Genomic DNA, 19145 nt, shown 5'->3' on the forward strand with positions numbered 1-19145 from the left:
GTGTATATATAATAGGGCTTTTTTTTTTTCACGGGTTTGGTTCACATTTTTTTTTTCAGTATCTTTGTTAAATGTGGGATGTGGTTTTCAACAAAATGTAGGTTGTGTTTGCTTTTCCGTTGCGTTAACTTAAACGTTAATCGAAGTCGGAAGTTGAAAGCTTCTTTTAGGAGGGGCCGAGGGACCAGGGTGACTCATTATGATGTGGTCATTGTGACTTTAAATACTTATACTTGGGCACTATGTAAAATATGTTTAGTGGTTTACTACGCACACTACACATAATGAGTTTCATTGTAATGTGATCAATGTTATACATAGTAATGCCATATTTTTCTCCATATCGAAAGTTATTGCATTTATATATTATTTTGTAATGCACTTAATATATTTTGAGATAATTGACAAACATTATCTAACACTTAACTCTCACTCAACCTTGGGTAAAAACTCTAGTTATTAGCAAATTTTAATAAATATTTGGTTGCAGAAAAAAGTGGAAGAAACTTGGTTGAGAGTCATTTCAAACTAATCATAATTGTTTTGCATTTCTCTTGAACCACATAATAAAAAGGAAGAAAAATATAATTAAAAAAGGTTAAGAAAATTCTCATTTGAAAGAGAACCATGGTAGTTAACCACTTCTTTGGTAGTTAACCATTAGTTATGCATTTCTGCATTTTGAGTTTGCAGCAGTTGTTGTAGCTTGTTGCATTGTTTCCACGGTCATTTCCTTCTTCATTCCCATGCAAACCTTAGAATAATCTTCTTTTGTTACCCTCAAATCCCAATTTGGCCAAATTGAAAAGTTTCCATTGCCCAAATGTCCAATCAGATTCTCTTCCTCCTTCTTGTTTCCCCTGCATTGATGTGTAGCTTTGTGGATTCAATGCGGTTCGAATTGAAATCAAATCAACCCAAGTGCATCAATGAGGACATCAAGAGCAACGCCTTAACCGTTGGCAAATACTATGTTGTTAGTCCCAGTGAAGGGTACCCAGTTCCTGATTCTCACAAGATCACTCTCAGGGTATGCTCATCATGATTCAATCATGAAATCCTAGCTTTGTATTGGAACCTTTCAATTTCAAATATAGAAATTTGAGTTCTCCTTTCTATATTAATTATCTTCTCTTGTAATTATGAATTAAGGTAGAAAATTTAGAAGAACAAGATCAATAAGATTTCTAAATTGTTATACACTTTTTTTGCTTTTCACTTTAGAATTTTCTGAACTGGCTCATATTTTTTGGCATTAGCAATGCCATAGTTATAAAAAATATATAGAAAGTTATTTTTTTTATAGTAATAATAGATATATTGTTGATGTTTCAGTTATAGCATGTTCAAATCAACTTCTATTTCCTCAAAAAATTAGGCCCGTAGATGTAACTCGCGGTTCTTCCGCCCAGAATTAAATTTAGTTTTAGAATCAATGGTAGAATGAATTTCATACATGCACTTAATCATATTTGTTTTGATCTTTGAAAAAACAAGTCTTTCATGCTAAAGAACATGTTCTTTTGGCCATGTATTAGCTTTGCATAATGTCATTAGTTTCCAGGTGCGTTCACCTTATGGGAACAATTATCACTTTTCAGATCGTGTGGAATCTGGTAATTTTGCATTTACTGCAGCTGAGGCCGGTGACTACACAGCTTGTTTTTCTATGGCGCCCGATCATGATCCCGTATTAACTGTGATAATTGATTTTGAATGGAGATCTGGGGTGGCTGCCAGGGAGTGGGATAAGGTTGCCAAGAAAGGGCAACTTGAAGTAAGTATGAGTAGTACAAAAGTACAATGTTTTTTACTAAGCAATAGCATACTAGCATTCATGTGTTAAAAGAATTTCTGATTTATAGATCTAATTATCTGGTCTTATGTGTTTTCTGAAGTGTTGTTTATTTCCATCTCAGGCAATGGAATTTGAGTTAAAGAAGTTGTATGGCACTGTCACATCCATTCATGATGAGATGTTTTATCTTCGTGGAAGGTATAAATACCCTGACTTCTGCCTACTAGTCTACCAATACCGTTGGCAACTTTGATTTATAGCATGTTTGGGTCATCTTTACTTTCATCATAATCAATTTGGAAACTTAGTTCTATGACTAATTTTGGCTTTGGAATCAATAATAGAAGAATATCCAAACATGAATTTAGTATCGATATTGGTATCTTTGAATTATTAGGATCATTCAAAATTTCTTTTAAGTGCAATAAATATGAAACATTATATGTTATTGGCTCAGAGGAAATTGGAGTATTTTTTCAGAGGTGGATCTCTCTGAGTATGTCTACAGGCATGTCCCTCCCATCATTTTTCATATACTCACTGAAAATCCATGTGATTACAATGTCACACACCAACAATGAGGTTCTAAAACAAATGTGGCACAAGTTTGTTAATCCTATGGTATAACAGATTATTCTGTGATCTTCCTTTAACATGTCATAAAGCTAATCATTCAATGGGTTTGTGTTCATACTGTCCTTGGCTCAGAGGAAATTGGAATATTTTTTCAGAGATGGATCTATTTGAGTATGTCTATGGGCATGCCCCTCCCAGAATTTTCATATATTCACTGAAAAACCTTGTGATTACATAAATTCCAAGCACAAACAATAAGGTTTTGAAACAAATGTGCACAGTGCACTAGTTTGTTGATCCATGGTATAAAAGATTATTCTGTGACCTTCCTTTAACATGCCATAAAGCTAATCATTCAATGTGTTGGTGTGAAAAAAATCCCATCTTACATGCGACCGACATCCATCTCCCCTGTGCTCTTGCTCTATGAATTAAATTCTTTACTTGCATGTTAGTTTGTGTGGTTCAGGAATGTGACAGTCATGGAGACTAATTTTTTCTTGTTCATTCTTATAATGGAGTTTTGCTTAACTTTGATGACCTTTGTTCCATGTGACTAACTGATATAGGGAGGAAGAGATGCATGATCTGAACAGAGCAACAAACAGCAAGATGTTTACCTTCAGTTTCCTATCACTTTTGGTTTGCTTGTCTGTGGCTGGTTTGCAGCTATGGCATTTGAAGGCCTTCTTTGAGAGGAAGAAGCTCCTCTAAGATCCTTTCACACAAATTTTATTCTTTGGTTAGCTTGGCTTTTCACTTTAGCTGCTGGGCTCGTTCTTAATGTATTTAAAATACACTATTTAGATTATGTTTCTCTCTTTTGCAATTCTTAATGATGATTACATTGATGAGAATTATAGTATACATCATATGCAATGAGCGGATAAGAGAAGATATTGAGGGGACGCCTATCGTGGAGAAGCTAACGGAAAATCGGTTAAGGTGGTATTGACATGTACAAAGAAGACGTATGAAAATATCATGTTTGGGTATTTGATTTCTGAATTTCTCAAATGACCGGAATTTAAATGGGGTGTTTTAATCAATGAAATATGAGGTCATTAGAATCACCTCAAATTACCCTCGTCTCTCACTCACTCGTCTCTAAACTTTAAAATATGAGTCTTGAACATTAAAATTGAACATAAACTCGACCTGATATGAGTCTTGAACCATAAAATATGAGGTCGGGCTTAGGGTCGATTTTAGGGTTCAAGTCAAGTTTAGGGCCAATTTTAGGTTTTCCAACCGATTTTAAGATTCAACTCGGGTTAAGTGACAATTTAGGTTTTTCGACTGATTTTATAGTTAAGGTCGGGTTTAGGGTTTTCAACCAATTTTAGGGTTTGAGTCGGGTTTTGTGTTAGTTTTAGGTTTTTCGGCTGATTTTACAGTTCGAGTCGGGTTTAGTGTCAATTTTAGGGTTTTGGCTGGATTTTAAGTTTTTCCATTGATTTTATGGCTCAGGTCGGATTTAGTGTCAATTTTAGGGTTCTGGCCGGATTTTAAGTTTTTTCATTGACTTTATGGTTTAAGACTCATATTTTATGGTTTAGAGACGAGCGAGTGAGGGACGAGAGATTCTCACAATTCCATCCAATTTGAGGTGATTCTAATGACCTCATATTCCATTGATTAAAATACCTCATTTAAATGCTAGTTATTTGAAAATTCCAGATACGCTAACATTTCTTTTTGAAAATTCCAGATACTAAATACTCAAACAAAGTATTTTAATATGAAGGATTTTAAATACACTCTAAAATTAGATTCCCCATCCAAACACAACTTTAGAGACTTTCAAATATATTTCCTTGTTCAAGAACTAACTTACTAGCGGTAAATTTTTTTAGGAACCAACTTCACAATTTACATTTTATTTTGGAGTCAGGTGTTCTCCTTCGGAGTGAGACCTTGCTAAAAGGGTATCAAACATGTACCACTTGAACCAATCACCCGTTGCTTTTTTTTTGGTACATCGGAAAGATTAATTGCACCCGCCAGGAATCGATCATTGTACCTCCCCCTACCCAACTTATATGTCCCCCAACTCCTACCACTTGAGCGACTTTATTATTATTTTTTTTTCTTAAAGTGAACAACTAATAGTTTTATAGACAAAATTTACAAAGTATACTATGGTCCAAACACACTATAAACTTGGCTTGAGCTTTGAAATCAAGCTTTGAAACCAAGGTGTCCGCGCCATTTCTCAGCGATGGTGACTCAGAACTAATCAACGACGACGAGTACACTACAATGGGAACCGTCGCTGTTGCATTACTTGCAGACATGGCAGAGAGGTGCACTTCCATGCGACACCTCAAACTCCTCCACGCTCACGCCTTCCGCACCTGCCTCCACCACCACGCCGTCGTTCTCGGCAAGCTCCTCCGCTTCGCCGCCGTCTCCCCCTTCGGCGACTTACACTACGCCCACCGCATGTTCGAACAAATTACCCACCCAACCGCCTTCTTCTACAACACCCTCATCCGCGCTCACTCCCACTCCACCTCCCCTTCCCTCTCCACCTTCCTCTTCAACCGCATGAGGCAAGATGGTGTCGCCCCGGATGAGTATTCGTTCGCCTTCTTGCTCAAGTCACGCGCTGCCACCACCCCTCTGGTCCATGACCCGCATGGCGCCGTTTTGAAGTTCGGGTTTTGCCGCCACCTGCACGTTCAGAACGCGTTGATACATTTGTATGCGGTTGGGGGAATGGCCGTTTTAGCTCGGAGGGTGTTTGAGGATGCTTTGAAAGTGGGTGTGGAGGTTGATGTTGTGTCTTGGTCGGGGTTGCTTGTGGCACACGTGAGAGCTGGTGAACTGGAAATTGCAAGAAGGGTGTTTGATGAAATGCCGGAGAGGGATGTGGTTTCGTGGACTAGCATGTTGTCTGGGTATGCGCAGGCAAAGCGGCCACAAGAGGCGCTGGAGTTGTTTCGGGAGATGAGGGGTGCTGGGGTGTGGCCGGATGAGGTTACCATGGTGAGTGTGATATCGGCCTGTGCGGAATTGGGGGACGGGGAAACTGGGAGGATGGTGCACAGGTTTGTGGAGGAGAATGGGTTTGGGTGGATGACTGCGATTTGCAATGCTCTCATTGATATGTATGGGAAGTCGGGATGCTTGGAGCAGGCTTGGCAAGTGTTCCATGGCATGAGCAGGAAGAGCTTGATCACGTGGAACTCGATGATGATGGTGTGTGCGAACCATGGGTATGCCGATGATGCGTTGAGGTTGTTTGATTGGATGATTGGTTCTGGGGTTTTGCCTGATTGGGTAACGATGCTGGCACTTTTGGTTGCACATGCTCATAAGGGGCTGGTTGATGAAGGGATTAAATTGTTTGAGAGCATGAAAAGGGACTATCAAGTTGAACCTAGGATTGAGCATTATGGTGCCGTGGTGGATATGTTGGGGCGTTCAGGGAGATTGCAGGAGGCATATGATCTGCTTACAAACATGCCAATTCCAAGCAATGATATTATTTGGGGAGCATTGCTTGGAGCCTGCAGGATTCATGGTGATGTTGACATGGGGGAAAGGGTGATAAAGAAGTTGTTGGAGTTGAAACCAGATGAAGGGGGATACTATATTCTCCTCCGAGATATCTATGTTGCTGCAGGAAGGACCGTAGAAGCTGAAGAAATGAGGCAAGCCATGTTAGCTAGGGGAGCAAGAAAAACTCCTGGCTGTAGTTGGGTGGAAGCATAAAGTTTAAGCGTGACGGCAATGATTATTCAGGGCGATATGATGCCTTAAGTGCAGGCTGGATTTTGCCACAAGCCAATGGTACAAAGTTGTCCTTAAGGGATCTTCCATATCTTTGATTTTTTTCCACTCTATTGTTGATCCAAGGCAGCAAAAAAACAAGCATTCTGGTGTAAATTATTGTTAGATGACCTTGAATAGCTTTTTTCATTGACTGCTCTACTCCAAGTTCAAAACATTCTATCATTTCTTAGACTCTTCACCATTTTCTGTCAAGCCATGGGCACTGTTGAAGATTCAGGAACCAGTGCTATCTCTAAATATCTCACAGCGCATTAACTATTCTTGGAAATGAAAATTGATGGCTTTGTTCAATGAAGGATTACACAAGTGGAAGCTGGGATTTGACTCTAAACTATAAGTGCATCTACCATTTCTCAGTATGTGGTTCAAACTTCAAAGTCGTAGCCATTATAGTATGAATGTATTTTCTTTCAGTACAACTAGATAAGTTACAGAATTTGATACTGTAATTAGTTACAATAACCAAATGACAATATCGTGCTCCACAGTCTTGTGGGATTATTATAACCTAGTCTTGTCTGACAGAAGAGCTGTCATTCACATTTTGTAATCTTATGGCATACATCAAAACCTGTTTCCAAGTTTCATCCATTGGTTTCATCAGAAACTTCTAAACAGTTTTGTCTTCAACAAATATTTAGAGGCCTCACTCTAAATAAATTAGTGAGTAAAGCATTACATGTATAAATTCTCAACTCTAACGGCTTACAAGAAAAAAAACAACAGATATGCAGCACCCTGGACTGTCAAAAACAAAATTTGAAAGAAAGTCATAAGTTGAAGCCTTGAAGATCAGTATAAGCATCACAAACCATCCGCTGAACTCTTCAGATTGTTAGTTTTGAACTCTACAAGTTACAAGCAAAGCCATAGGGAACTAATTGGAATCTTAAACTTCTGGCCTCTGAAGTAGAGGAGACCTGCCACTACTAAACCCTCCGGGATATTTGATTGGCATCAGAGCTGGATCATTATATGCATTGGTCAACTTATCATAAAATTCAGACATTGCAGGATCATTTTGGTCTTCTCTGTCCTTCTTGATCAAACACTGATGGAAACAAATTCATAAGAATGCAGAAGGGGAGAAATAGATAAGAAATAACACGCAATCGGAAAAAGAATAATCAGCCATATGTGGACTTCAGAGCAAAAGGAAATACTAGAGAAAAATTATCATCATGGCTTCAATCAGTATACTGCAACAGTAGCTACTCATAAATTGTCATACATTTTAGGTGAAACCAACCTAGCAACAAAATGAACATTATAAGTAAAGTGAGTTTGATGAGCCAAACCAAGCCATTCCCCAGATGGCCAGATATAAGATGGAATGAATACTTCCTTTACAGCATTTCTTACCAGGATAGTTCGTACTAAAAATTTGAAATAAATTTATCTGTTTACAAGTTCATGACTTTGAGTATGTCAGGCTTCCGATCTTCCTCTACATCTAACACCAACTTAATATCCCAGTGGTACATTTTTTAACTGTTTACTGCAAGTAATTTTGTTGTGAATCAATGCATAATACCTAGTTTGGCCAGAAGACCAAAGTGAAGAACTAACTAGTAACAAGGATTTTCTGATAGTAACCATTGCATCAGAAGCCATCACCACAATCATCAATGATGAGAAGTTAAATGTTCATTAGAGGTCGCCCAAACAAACAGTTTATCAGAGCATGTGAAAATTGTTTTAGTAGTAACTAATAACAACCTCAAACCTAAATAAGGAAAAATGAAAAAAGCATATAGATGAAAATATGGCCAGAGGAAAACCTACAGGCCTCATAATCAAGAAAAGAATAAGGTAAACTTATCATTAATTTTAAACCAACGTACTTCCGCAGGATAAGCTCTGAATATAGGAAAGAACCGTTTCTGGCAGTACTCATTGAATAGAAGTGTGACAATAGGAAGTGGAAGAGTCAAGCCAGATGCTAGTGGAAGCTTCTTCAGTCCAAATATCCCAATTACTATAATATGCATCAGTATCAATGAAAAAATTGTGTAGTTGTGCACTGTTGGCCAAAACTCTCCTCCAGTTTGGTACTTGGGCACATAAACGTTTAATAACTGTCACCCAAAGATATTTGAGATATCATTAGAATTTTAAAATGAACTGACCACACCTTGCCTCTGGAATCATATCAGAGAGAACCAACACCAAAATAGGATAATTTGAATTCATGGATGAAAATTATAAGGATTAGATGGAAATTAAATATACAACAGCAATAACAACTAGCCTTTTCTCCCAAGGTGGGGATTAGATAGAAAGTAATGAAACACATTTTTTTAGTGTGCACTTTACATAAACAGTTATCCACTTGCCGTGTTATATTAGGTACACATTTTACAACAATGAAGAAATATGAGTGTATATATTGAAAAAGAATAATAAAAACAGTATGCAAACCTGGTTGCGGTAAATGATGTACCCCAAACAAAAGTATACCAAGAGAAATGGCAATATCAGAGGAGCAAGGATGACGTATGTTACACCAAGAAGACCAAAGAAAAGAATCCTGGGAATTTCGCTGTGGTAAGGAATTGATGGTGCCTCAAAATCATCATCACCATCTCCAATAAAAGTTCTATTTATATAATTGTAAGCAAGTGGAATCAATTGAAAGAGTTCAGATGCTATGTTAGTCCATCCGAATGTCACAACATATGCAATGAAGAATGACGCCTGCACCAAATACAAAGTATAAAGATATCAAATGCATATCATCCAATTCATGGGATAATATCTTATGCATAAAATAGAAGATGTTGCCTGCAAGTAAATATGTATTGCAATGTATCAGTAGATAAAAGAGATATAGAGGGAAGTGTCGTCAATCCCACATAGTGACGCATAGCGGCTGATCATGAAAACACTGTAGTTGTATAGGGAATAGCAGGATGGCCACTGTGCTAATTTTTTTTTTTTACATTTTATATAAATATACACTACATCAGATATAAATACTTAAAATGATATGGGAACTGCAACTCCTTCAATCTGTCTTATTCTCATCCACTATTACAGAAAATGAGAATAAATGTCATGAAACAAATGATTTTTCCAAAGCATCTGGAAAATATATATAGTGCATAAGCAAAAGCATCTTTGTAAAGAGATATACTAGGGCTGCTTCTGGAGGCTAAAGCTAGCTAAGTTAGTTGTTTACATTCAGTTGAGTTTGTTATAGTTAATTGTATTATGTTTATAGTTAGATACTATTTTTAGAGGCTGTTAGAGGAGCTCACCTGCCTATATATCATAGTGATCTACATTGATGAGCATGAATGAAAATCATCTCATATTCAGTTTTCTTTCTCATTTTCTCTTTCGCTCACTACTTTAGAACCCTAGATTCTATCAATCTCACATCCTATGTATATTACACAATATCAATAAACCATACAAGAAACAATACATGAATGACCAGTTGACCACATGTATAGATAAGAAAATAGCAACATGTGTCATTTTCCTCATAGCACCAACAAAATGAGAAAATGTATTCCCTCCCTCTCAATATGGTAAAACCTTTAGCAAATATTAGAGAAATTTGTAAACCTTCAGCAAATATTCTAACCTGTACCGGCACGGCTTCAGCTAGTACTCTGGGGAACTCTTTGGGTTCAAGAAAGTAATTCAATCGATAGAGAGCTGACCCTGATAGTACATTTGCAAAGAAAATGTTCCAAATGGTAAACCATAATACTTTACTGCACGCACTTTTTTGTATCTGACTCCATGAGATGTGTCCTTGCAAGGATGAAAGCATAATCATAATAGGTGGCACAAAGGATAGAAACACTTGAAGAATCTGAATCGGAAGGTATCCTGTTATAACTTGGCTCACAACTGCCCTGCAATAAATGTAGGAAAACTCTACTTTAGTTGCAAATCCATGGAAAGGGTGTTAGTGCTTCTGTTTAAACAAGCTACACTTTCAACTTGCAAGCAAGAAACACAGGGAAAAGCTATACTTTCCACAACCAAAGAGAGAGTTCTAATTGTTAAGGTCCCACAATGACTAGAGATATGGCCAAAAAAATCCATATATAAGGTTGAGCAATCCTCACCCGTGAGCTAGGTTTTGTGGTAGAATTAGGCCTACCCTGAATTGTAAGATGGCATCATTGTCAATCCTAGACCCTTTTATTGGAGACCACGCATATATGGGTCATCCGGTGCAGATGTCCATCCCTGACAATTTCACGCTCCAGATGTTCAACTCTGGGTGTAAAGGGATGAGTTAAGATCCCATATTGGCTATATGGGCAAATAAGTCTATATATAGGGTAGAGCAATCCTCATCCCTGACCTAGATTTTAGGATAGAGTTAGAACTAACCTAAATTCTAAGACTAGTCCCTTTGAAAAAACCAGTGGAAAAAGCCGCGAGCACAAAGCCGTGAAGAATACTAGAAAAAATTGTATTCTCATGTTATACTGAAATATGGGCTGACAAACAATTCTCTTTTCACATGTAATGCAAATCAACACATGTTTATACTTTATATATTAATCTGACTTCTAGCATTCTTTGTACATGTTTGGAAATCCTTTTACAAAACAAAAATCAATTATGGGGAAAAGTTTATGTCAGTATCTTCTGAGTGCCTGAATTGGTTTTGATGAAAAAGAAGCTGATCTAAGCATGCAGCACATGAAGCTAAGATTCAACAGATAATATTTCCAACTTACAGTCTTAGTATGCCTCTTAGAGATGGGAACATGGTTTCCAACTGATCAAGATGGGTAAGACCTTGTACTAATGCAACTGGGATCAAAAATAGAATTGTAAGAGCATTGCAAGCAACAAAAGCCACCAGCTTGCTGATCCATCTTTTGATGAACGTGACAGAAAAGAAAGGCCAATAAACATCATGAGGCTCTGGAGCTTGCTCAGTAATCCAGTCTGTAGGATTGACACCTTCTTGAATGTTTAAAGCTATTGCAGCACCAAATCGTGACTTAAATGAGACAAAAGCAGCTGGGACTTCCTTTTGAAGTGAAAGTGGTAATTAAACAAGTGGATGTATTAGATATTCAACTTAACCATAAAAAAACTACATGTACTTTAGGATTACAAAAACGTTTCATAATCCAATTCTAGTAGTCAACAGAAAATTTGATGCAGAAGATGAAGGTTATTTAAAATCAAAACCAAGCTTGAGTACTCTAAGGGTGCAATTGGGTAAACAACTTGATTAAGCTCTTACAGAAATAAGCGCTTATCCATAAACCAATTTGAAGAACTTACTAAAATAGGCTGGAAATAGATAATGTGAAAACATAAACTCTTATTCATAAGTTAATATGAACAACTTAAGAAAATAAGCTCAAAACAGCTTATAAGTAGGTCATGAGCTATTTGCATAAGCTCTCTCAAGCACTTGCACAAGCGGTTATGCTATAAGATAAGATCATCCAAACAGGGCCTAAGTTGTCTTTATTGGTTTAAGTTGGAGAAACTGACAGTAAATCAAGCATAATTTTCTAACAAAACAGAAAAAATTCAGTTCAAAATGATAATCTGAATATTTTGCTGTGGTGTTAGATAGGGTGTAAACCTTACCAGACCAGTTATTAAAACAGCCTTAGGGGAAATACAATTAATTATCACTCAAAAGTCTTGAAGGTTATTCATGCCTAGAACATGATAGTTACCTTTCCTCCCAATGACATTGAAGACTGTTCTATTCTCACATTATCAGCAATGTCTCCCAATGTTTTTTCATAATGATCTAGAGTATCAACTTTATGTCCAAAAAGTCCAAAACATCCATCACGCCTATGTCTGGAAGTTGTGTTATCTTTATGTTTCAGTTTGGTAAGCCTTTTGTAGAGTCTCTCTGCATCAGTCTACAAGGATTGAGATTTGCATAGTCAAAAACACAATATAGTCAGGGTGCATTTGGATAAACATCTTAATTAAGCGTTTATTGCATAAACCCTTATTCATAAGCTAATTTGAGATACTTATTAAAATAAATTGAAAATAAGTTAAAGGTAAGCATAAGCTCTTATTCATAAGCTAATCTGAAGCACTTATGAAAAAAAGTCAAAACAGCTTATCGGTAGGTCATAAGCTATTTACACAAGCTCTACCAAACACTTGCATAATAGCATATGCTATAAGATAAGCTCTTCCAAACAGGGTCTTAATATTGAAAGAAAAAACTAAAGTTAGTACAACTGTATGTTTCTAATAAGTTCAAAACTTCACGAAGACATGCAGTGAGACAGTGACTGATGCTAACCCTAATCACCAACATCTCTCAGCCTCCAAAAAGAGAATTCTTACAGAAAAATAACGTAACGTGTTAATGTGCAATCTTCTTTAAAAGAAAGAGATAACTATGCTATTTATGAAAAAACCTGTCTAAAGATCAGTGAACCTAGAAGATTAAGCTTTTACTGAAAAAACAGGATTAAATTGAATCACTTATAACTACAGAAAATTGCTTACAGTTAGAATTTGAAGTTTGCTGCTTCGACGGACAACCGAATGCGAAAGATAAGTAGAAGGGTGATACTCCAGAAAGAAGCGCTCAACCGCATCATTACAAGTGCTTCCCAGCGGAACAGGAATACCCCGTACTAATATAGTAAATTGATGAGGCTCCGGCTTGGATGAATAAAAGCAAGCAATTCTTTTTGATGAAATATATGCATACTCCTGAATATGATATTAACATAAAGCATGAAATCACTATCTTATAGTTTGACAGAACAGGCAAAATCAGACCGTATGTAGTATAAATCAAACATGAACAATAATAACTTACATGATAAAGAAGAATGCAAACACCTCCCGTGAAAACATATGCAGCGCAAAAATGGATCCATAACCTTGAGAAAGGCCAAATCTAGCGATCAGAGTTCCCATGACTTAGATAAAAATTAAGTAAAAAGAATCAAATTTCAAGAATACTCATGACAATGTTCATTCAAATGAGTTGTGAAATTACAACAGCAAACAAATAAAATCTTGTCATAAATGTTAGGATGAACATGTATAATTTGGAGAAGGAAATAAGTACTTAAAATCAGCCTAGTTATCAAAACTTCATCTTCCATTTATAGGAGGAACAAAGAGATGACATATGTTGGTTTTCTTCAGTTCTAATCATCAAAAAACATATCCCAACAAATAATATAAACATAACAAAGACATCACAAATCAAAAGCTGATTCATCAATTAAAGAAAATGAGACTTTCCAAACTAAATAGCAATAGAACCAATAAATTAATGTTCCAGATATGAATTAAATATTGATCTTTGTCATGAATAAATAATGCCTCAAGAGTTAAGACCATCTTGATCGATAATGTTCACCTGTTTGAGCCATTGTTCACGTTAGAAATGCTGAAGGCATCCAGAGACTTCTTTTGAAAATCAGAGTTATCACGAAGCTGAGTCCCCATATAGTTAATTGGAAGCAGAAAGAATATACCAACTATTGAACCAAAAGTAAATACTTTTAAACTGCACAATATTACAAAGAGAGGAAAAATATCAGCTAAAGAAAATAAGTTAGCCCTAGCCCTTCAAACAACAAACAAGGTGACAGAAAATAGAAAGCCCATAAAATATTTTAAAGAAATGCAGGTAGAAAAGTAGTCAGGGGTTACAGATGGATATATTACATCATAAAACAACAACAACTTCAACAAAAGCCTTATCCCACTAAGTGAGGTCAACTATATGAAATTGCGAATCACTTGATCCATATTAACAATACAGTCAGTTTTACATTGGCTGCCGCAAACCTAGCATAACCTTCCTCCTTTATCCGGGCTTAGGACTGACTATGACATAGCATCGGCGGAGTTGGATGTAATGCATCATAAAAGGGAAGCCCGGTGCACAAAGCTCCTGCATGAGCAGGGTCCTTGAAGGGGTCTGCCCACTTAGTTTATTGTACGCATCATTACCTTGTTTTATACACAAGAGGTTGTTTCCGGGACTTACACCCATGACCTCACTCACATGACAACTTTTTATCGTTGCACCAAGGCTCCCCTTCTGATATATTACATCATATCATATTGATAAAAAATTAAAATCCAATCCAAGTTAACAAATGAATATACATTGTATTTACAATAGTGTAAAACCAAGTCCAATAACAAAGGAAGTCCTTCTAATGCAGAAACCACCTCTGCAGATTTGCATATGTAAATATATATGAACTTGAAGAAACCTATATCCTTGATACACATAATTCAGAAATAACTGTCAAAATGAGAAGTAAAGAGGCTTGGATAACTAATAGAATGTATTGAGTTTAACAAGAAATGACATTATACTTTAAATCTTGAATCAATTGAATACTATAAATCACCTGAAGACAAAGATACGCATGAAGACAAAAGCATCTAATCCCGCAGTTGATAAAAATTCGTCTTCAGAGGGCTCCCATGCTCTTCTCACCCAACCAGCAGTAGGTAACAGACTTTCCAAGTTAAAATGATGACCCTCTTGATGTTTTCCTTCAGAAATTAGGAGCGGTGCATAGACAGCAATATTACCGGGCTGCTTCCTTAATATGGAGTACAGGGTCAAGAATATAAAACATAGGCCAAGATTAATTCCAACTGAAGTTAGAAGAGCAGCCAAAATCATTATTGAAATCTGGTTCAAAACCAGTAGATCGACTCTGCACGCCCGATAACACAACTGCAGTCCTGAAATCAAATGAGCTGGAACTATCAAGAGTTGAATATGAATAAGCTATACACCATTAATACGAGGTGATCGGGGACAGATTTCATATAAAAATATTTGAAATTAACATGTATGATGTAAAAGCTAATGCTAAATAATGTTCCAGTTTAGCAAGAATGATTGCAGCAGTAGGATGATGACTATGGCTTCTACTTGGTGTGAAGAGCATGATCTTTTTAAAGAGGTTTCCCATATGGATATGTTCATTGGTTGAGTTACTTGAGTAGCACATTTTCTTTTTCTTGGTTGTTTGTTTCCTTTTTATTTTGAGGAACAATTCTTATAGTCATAACTTTTTGTAATCATCTTCTCTTTGTCTTAACGCATTTCTTCTATATGAAACAACAACAAAAACACTATCCCACTAAGTGAGGTTGGCTATATGAATCCCTGATCCATATTAAAGATATCAGTCAGTTTTACGTTGGCTGCCGAAAGCCTGACACGACCTTCCTCCTTTGCGCAGTCCTTACAAAAAAGAACGAGCATGAGGATTTGAAAATTGTTAAAAGTTTTTTAAGGTTCAGCCTTAGCTCAGGAGTGAGGACACTACCACTCAACATATTTGATATGGCCTTACTGACAAACATCTTTATGAGAATGTTGCTTCTTATCATCTCAGACAATAAGCACTAAATTTTCCGTGGACATCTCAGAATCTGTGTTTCATGTAACTTGTAAAGAAATTTTTTAAGGCTTGGGTAAAGTATCATTAACATGTAAGACCAACTAAAAAAAATCACAGAGCTTGCCCTGGTCTCTTTAGAAGACGGAAATAAAGAATAGGTATGGTCTTGAACAAAATAGGTGAGTGATATGCAGGAAATGGATGCAAAATACTCAACCTTTATATTGGGAATTGGGATGAGTACATTATGTATATATCTACCTTCCTTTAATAAGTACAATTTCACCTCCAAGATTCTAATTTTTCCTTGAGCCTAGGTGATGGAGAAACTTAAATTTAGGGTCTCTTATTGCTTCAATTGTCTATTCAGTTTTCTTCAGAAAATGATAAAGGGTCTGGGCCTTGGACTCTCTGTCTTTAAACTTACTATTCTTTCTTCAATACTTTCCTCATTCTTCGAGATTTTAATCAGGTTAAATTTGATCTCACATTCCTCATTGGGAAGAAACATAGGTATTTCAGTCCTTCACACACACACACACACTGCAGTACTTACTGGATTGACCCTGTTTGCCCACAGACTAAAACGCCACTTCTCCTGATTTCTACATCATGCAATTTAGTATCTGTAAAACTGACTGCAATTTGCGTCGCAGGATCGAGTACATGAAAGAATTTGTAGCAAGCTCTAGACTTTTTCGGCAGCCATTGAGTTTGTCCCCAAACTTGGAAGAAATTTATTTATTCACAATATGTTTTGGGAAAAGCAATAGGGACTAAGTGACAATGTGCTTTGTTGCCTGCTTTTTTATGCCTTTGATTAGAATGTCATGCAATACTTTTGAGTTGATCAATATATAGGAGGATAACATCGACATGAATAACATACATCATACATGTATAGGAAATTAAATGTGTGTTTGAAAACCTATTAGATTTTCATGTTGGGAGGAGAAAGCTATGAGGAGTTAGCTTTTATGAAAGGAGAAGTAATTTAGTGAGATTTAACTATGGATAGACACATTATAACCCTATCTCCATTCTCCTGTTAGCTAAGATTGCAGAGAATTTTATGGCATTATAGATGAAGTTATGGACTTCATAAGTTTAAGGATCACAACCCTTCAAATATTAAGTTGAATATCTAAAAACAAAAACCCTGAGAAATTCTCATTTTAGGCAAATACCAAATTATACTGACTATGAACATTATAGATTTACCTTAAACAAAAAAGAAAAGGCAAAAATCATTGTCGAATGCAGTTTTAAAAAATATCCATTAATTCAAATCTACTTAGGCTTGAGTCTAAGATTTCAATCGGATTCCTCACAGATCATGAAAAGGATCCACTGACATCGATCCAAAGATTTTCATTTAGAAGATAAGATGCAATTTCTAGCAAAACTCCTAAATTGTTACACCAATTTGCGGAATTGGTAGATTGAAAATGAAACCATGATCATATAGTAATAACAGTATAAGACCAAATGATAGAAATTGAAGGATTCGTACCTGGTTTATGAAGCAGAAGAGAGAAGCATAATTGAGTATAAATGATAAATGATATAGATACATACAAGGGACATGAAAATGAACTAAACATAAACCGGGGCCCAACGAAAAAATAAAACTAAATAAACTACCTAATTTCTTCTCCCGCCTTTTTTGGTGGCGACCATGTCCACGTGGTGATACCTCTGGTTCTGTTCGATTCACAATGAATATTTTTTTTCACACAAAGGAAAAAATATATTTCTTTAGAATCAGAAGTGCAAAAGAGCTTAATTACTATTGACACTATAAAAATGTTTTACACAATCATTCAATTAAAATTATTAACTTGTCATATTACAATTAAATTTTAATTTAAAAAATATTTAAAATATAAAATGAAGTGATATAATTGACTGCATGTGTAAACACTCTTTACATTATTGGTGCATATAAATTAGATTCAATGTGAAAGTTCATTCAAGGGTATCTTTGGTGTCAAGATGTGTTTTTTAGGTGAAATATATGTGTTTAGGGTATAGAGATGTGATTTGAAAAGTGGAGAGTTTTTTTTTTTTTGAAAGGCAAAAAGAATATATTAAGATGAAGTACAAGGGGTACTTCAACCCAATACAAAGAGAGAGACAAAAGAAAAGAGGAATAATCGATGACTAACAGTATAGTAGACAAAGATCCATCTACTACTAAGATACCCCCACCTCTCCTTGAAGAAAAATCTTAGAGAACAAGCCTCATTAAAACCTTACTAGGACAAAACCCCCTTGGGAAAACCTAGTAAGGAAAAAGAGTACAAGTTCTCTAAGATCAAAATGAAATCTTCAAGTAGAGCCCAATACAATATATGCCCAAAACCCAATGAATTCTCCATAATTTCCAATCTGCCAGCAATCATCAGGATACTAATAATACTTCAAATTATCTCCCTTTATCACACATCCAATGTCTCCCCTTCCTTTGAATTCAAAGTAGGATAAATATAAATCTAGACCTGAATTGCATCCCCTGACTAAATTTCCAACGGTTATACTCTGGATGTCCAGTAATTTCCAAAACCAACAATAATAAAGCATGTTAATTTAAGCATCCTCCACCCAAGCATTCTTTAGGACAGTTGCTCCATTCATAGAAGGAAAAGATGAATTCTTTGGTCTTGTATCTCAACCAATTCCAGGATCTAAACTTTATAGCCTCCACAAGCTTAACCAAATCAGGTTCTGCATTTTTGAAAATAATCTCATTTCTAAGCAACCATATGGACCAAATACTTGTGCACCAAACCAGCAGCCAACCCTCTTTATTTCTACAATTAATCAGATGAAGGTGTTGCTCAAAATGTCCTCTGCAATCGTTCGGATTCACCGATTGGATACCCCACCAATGGTAGCATGATGTCCAGACTCTCCATGCAAATTTACAAGAAAACAGCAGATGATTCGAACATTCCTCTGCTTCATTACATAAGATGCAAATGCTCTCCCGACCTGCAGGGATTATATTCCTCTTCACAAGATTCTCTCTTGTCTGAATTTTGCCAAGAAGCGCTCTCCACCCAAAAGCTAACACATTCGACGGGCCAGGAATTTTCCACAGCAACTTGAATATCCAATTTTCCTCTGCACTATCACCATCATTCAGAATGTGAAATGCTGAGTTTACTGAAAATACACCATTCGTTGTATCTATCCATTTCCAAGTATCCTGCACATTAACACACGGATTAAAAAGATTAATTTTTGACAGTATGTTGTGAATCATCTCTTCATCCCTAGAGCGTAACTCCCTTCTCCATGTAAGTTTCCAGTCCCAACGACCCTCCCTCCAAATCCCAACATCAGCCACATCTCGTTGTTGGAGGACAAGGAGAGTATGAGAATTTTCCTAGTGTTTCATGAGATTAGAAGTTTGATGGGTCTACATTGGAATGTGGAGGTGGTCAGGATTCCAAAGGATTGTAACGCACGCGCTTGTAGTTATTGTGAAGTGGGGTGCGAGCTCGCTTCGTTTGAGTGTTCACTATTTGAAAAGTCACCTCCAGAAGGTGAAAACTTCATCATGAGGGTTTTGTTTTCTGTTGTTTAGTTGCTTGTTA

General features: G+C 36.4%; 3 protein-coding genes across 3 annotated transcripts; 2 read left to right on the forward strand and 1 right to left on the reverse strand.

Annotated features, from left to right (window-relative positions):
• The first annotated feature begins 636 nt into the window (after positions 1-636).
• On the forward strand, positions 637-3246 carry LOC130728553 (transmembrane emp24 domain-containing protein p24delta7-like). The gene is made up of 4 exons (XM_057580062.1): positions 637-1030; positions 1565-1777; positions 1920-1996; positions 2944-3246. The coding sequence occupies exons 1-4, from the start codon at positions 824-826 to the stop codon at positions 3086-3088; spliced, it is 642 nt and encodes a 213-aa protein (XP_057436045.1). The 5' UTR covers positions 637-823; the 3' UTR covers positions 3089-3246.
• A 1279-nt stretch (positions 3247-4525) lies between these two features.
• On the forward strand, positions 4526-6301 carry LOC130728550 (pentatricopeptide repeat-containing protein At1g74630-like). The gene has a single exon (XM_057580058.1). The coding sequence runs from the start codon at positions 4637-4639 to the stop codon at positions 6092-6094; it is 1458 nt and encodes a 485-aa protein (XP_057436041.1). The 5' UTR covers positions 4526-4636; the 3' UTR covers positions 6095-6301.
• A 434-nt stretch (positions 6302-6735) lies between these two features.
• On the reverse strand, positions 6736-17108 carry LOC130728545 (CSC1-like protein HYP1). Its single transcript, XM_057580052.1, has 11 exons — positions 17057-17108; positions 14533-14875; positions 13524-13673; positions 12972-13035; positions 12653-12862; positions 11851-12045; positions 10885-11183; positions 9768-10044; positions 8597-8872; positions 8020-8253; positions 6736-7226 (listed from the first exon to the last, which is right to left on the reverse strand). The coding sequence occupies exons 2-11, from the start codon at positions 14811-14813 to the stop codon at positions 7065-7067; spliced, it is 2148 nt and encodes a 715-aa protein (XP_057436035.1). The 5' UTR covers positions 14814-14875; positions 17057-17108; the 3' UTR covers positions 6736-7064.
• Between the last annotated feature and the right edge of the window lie 2037 nt (positions 17109-19145).

Source organism: Lotus japonicus, chromosome 1, assembly GCF_012489685.1.
Source record: "Lotus japonicus ecotype B-129 chromosome 1, LjGifu_v1.2".
In the NCBI taxonomy this organism is placed as follows: Eukaryota; Viridiplantae; Streptophyta; class Magnoliopsida; order Fabales; family Fabaceae; genus Lotus; species Lotus japonicus.

Coding starts and splice junctions, on each gene's coding strand:
- LOC130728553 (XM_057580062.1), top strand. CDS start 824: ATGTCCAATCAGATTCTCTTCCTCCTTCTTGTTTCCCCTGCATTGATG. Junction 1,031..1,564: donor CTCACAAGATCACTCTCAGG/GTATGCTCATCA, acceptor ATTAGTTTCCAG/GTGCGTTCACCTTATGGGAA. Junction 1,997..2,943: donor ATGTTTTATCTTCGTGGAAG/GTATAAATACCC, acceptor TAACTGATATAG/GGAGGAAGAGATGCATGATC.
- LOC130728550 (XM_057580058.1), top strand. CDS start 4,637: ATGGGAACCGTCGCTGTTGCATTACTTGCAGACATGGCAGAGAGGTGC.
- LOC130728545 (XM_057580052.1), bottom strand. CDS start 14,813: ATGATTTTGGCTGCTCTTCTAACTTCAGTTGGAATTAATCTTGGCCTA. Junction 12,863..12,971: donor TTTGCATTCTTCTTTATCAT/GTAAGTTATTAT, acceptor TATCATATTCAG/GAGTATGCATATATTTCATC. Junction 7,227..8,019: donor TCAGAGCTTATCCTGCGGAA/GTACGTTGGTTT, acceptor TGTTTCCATCAG/TGTTTGATCAAGAAGGACAG.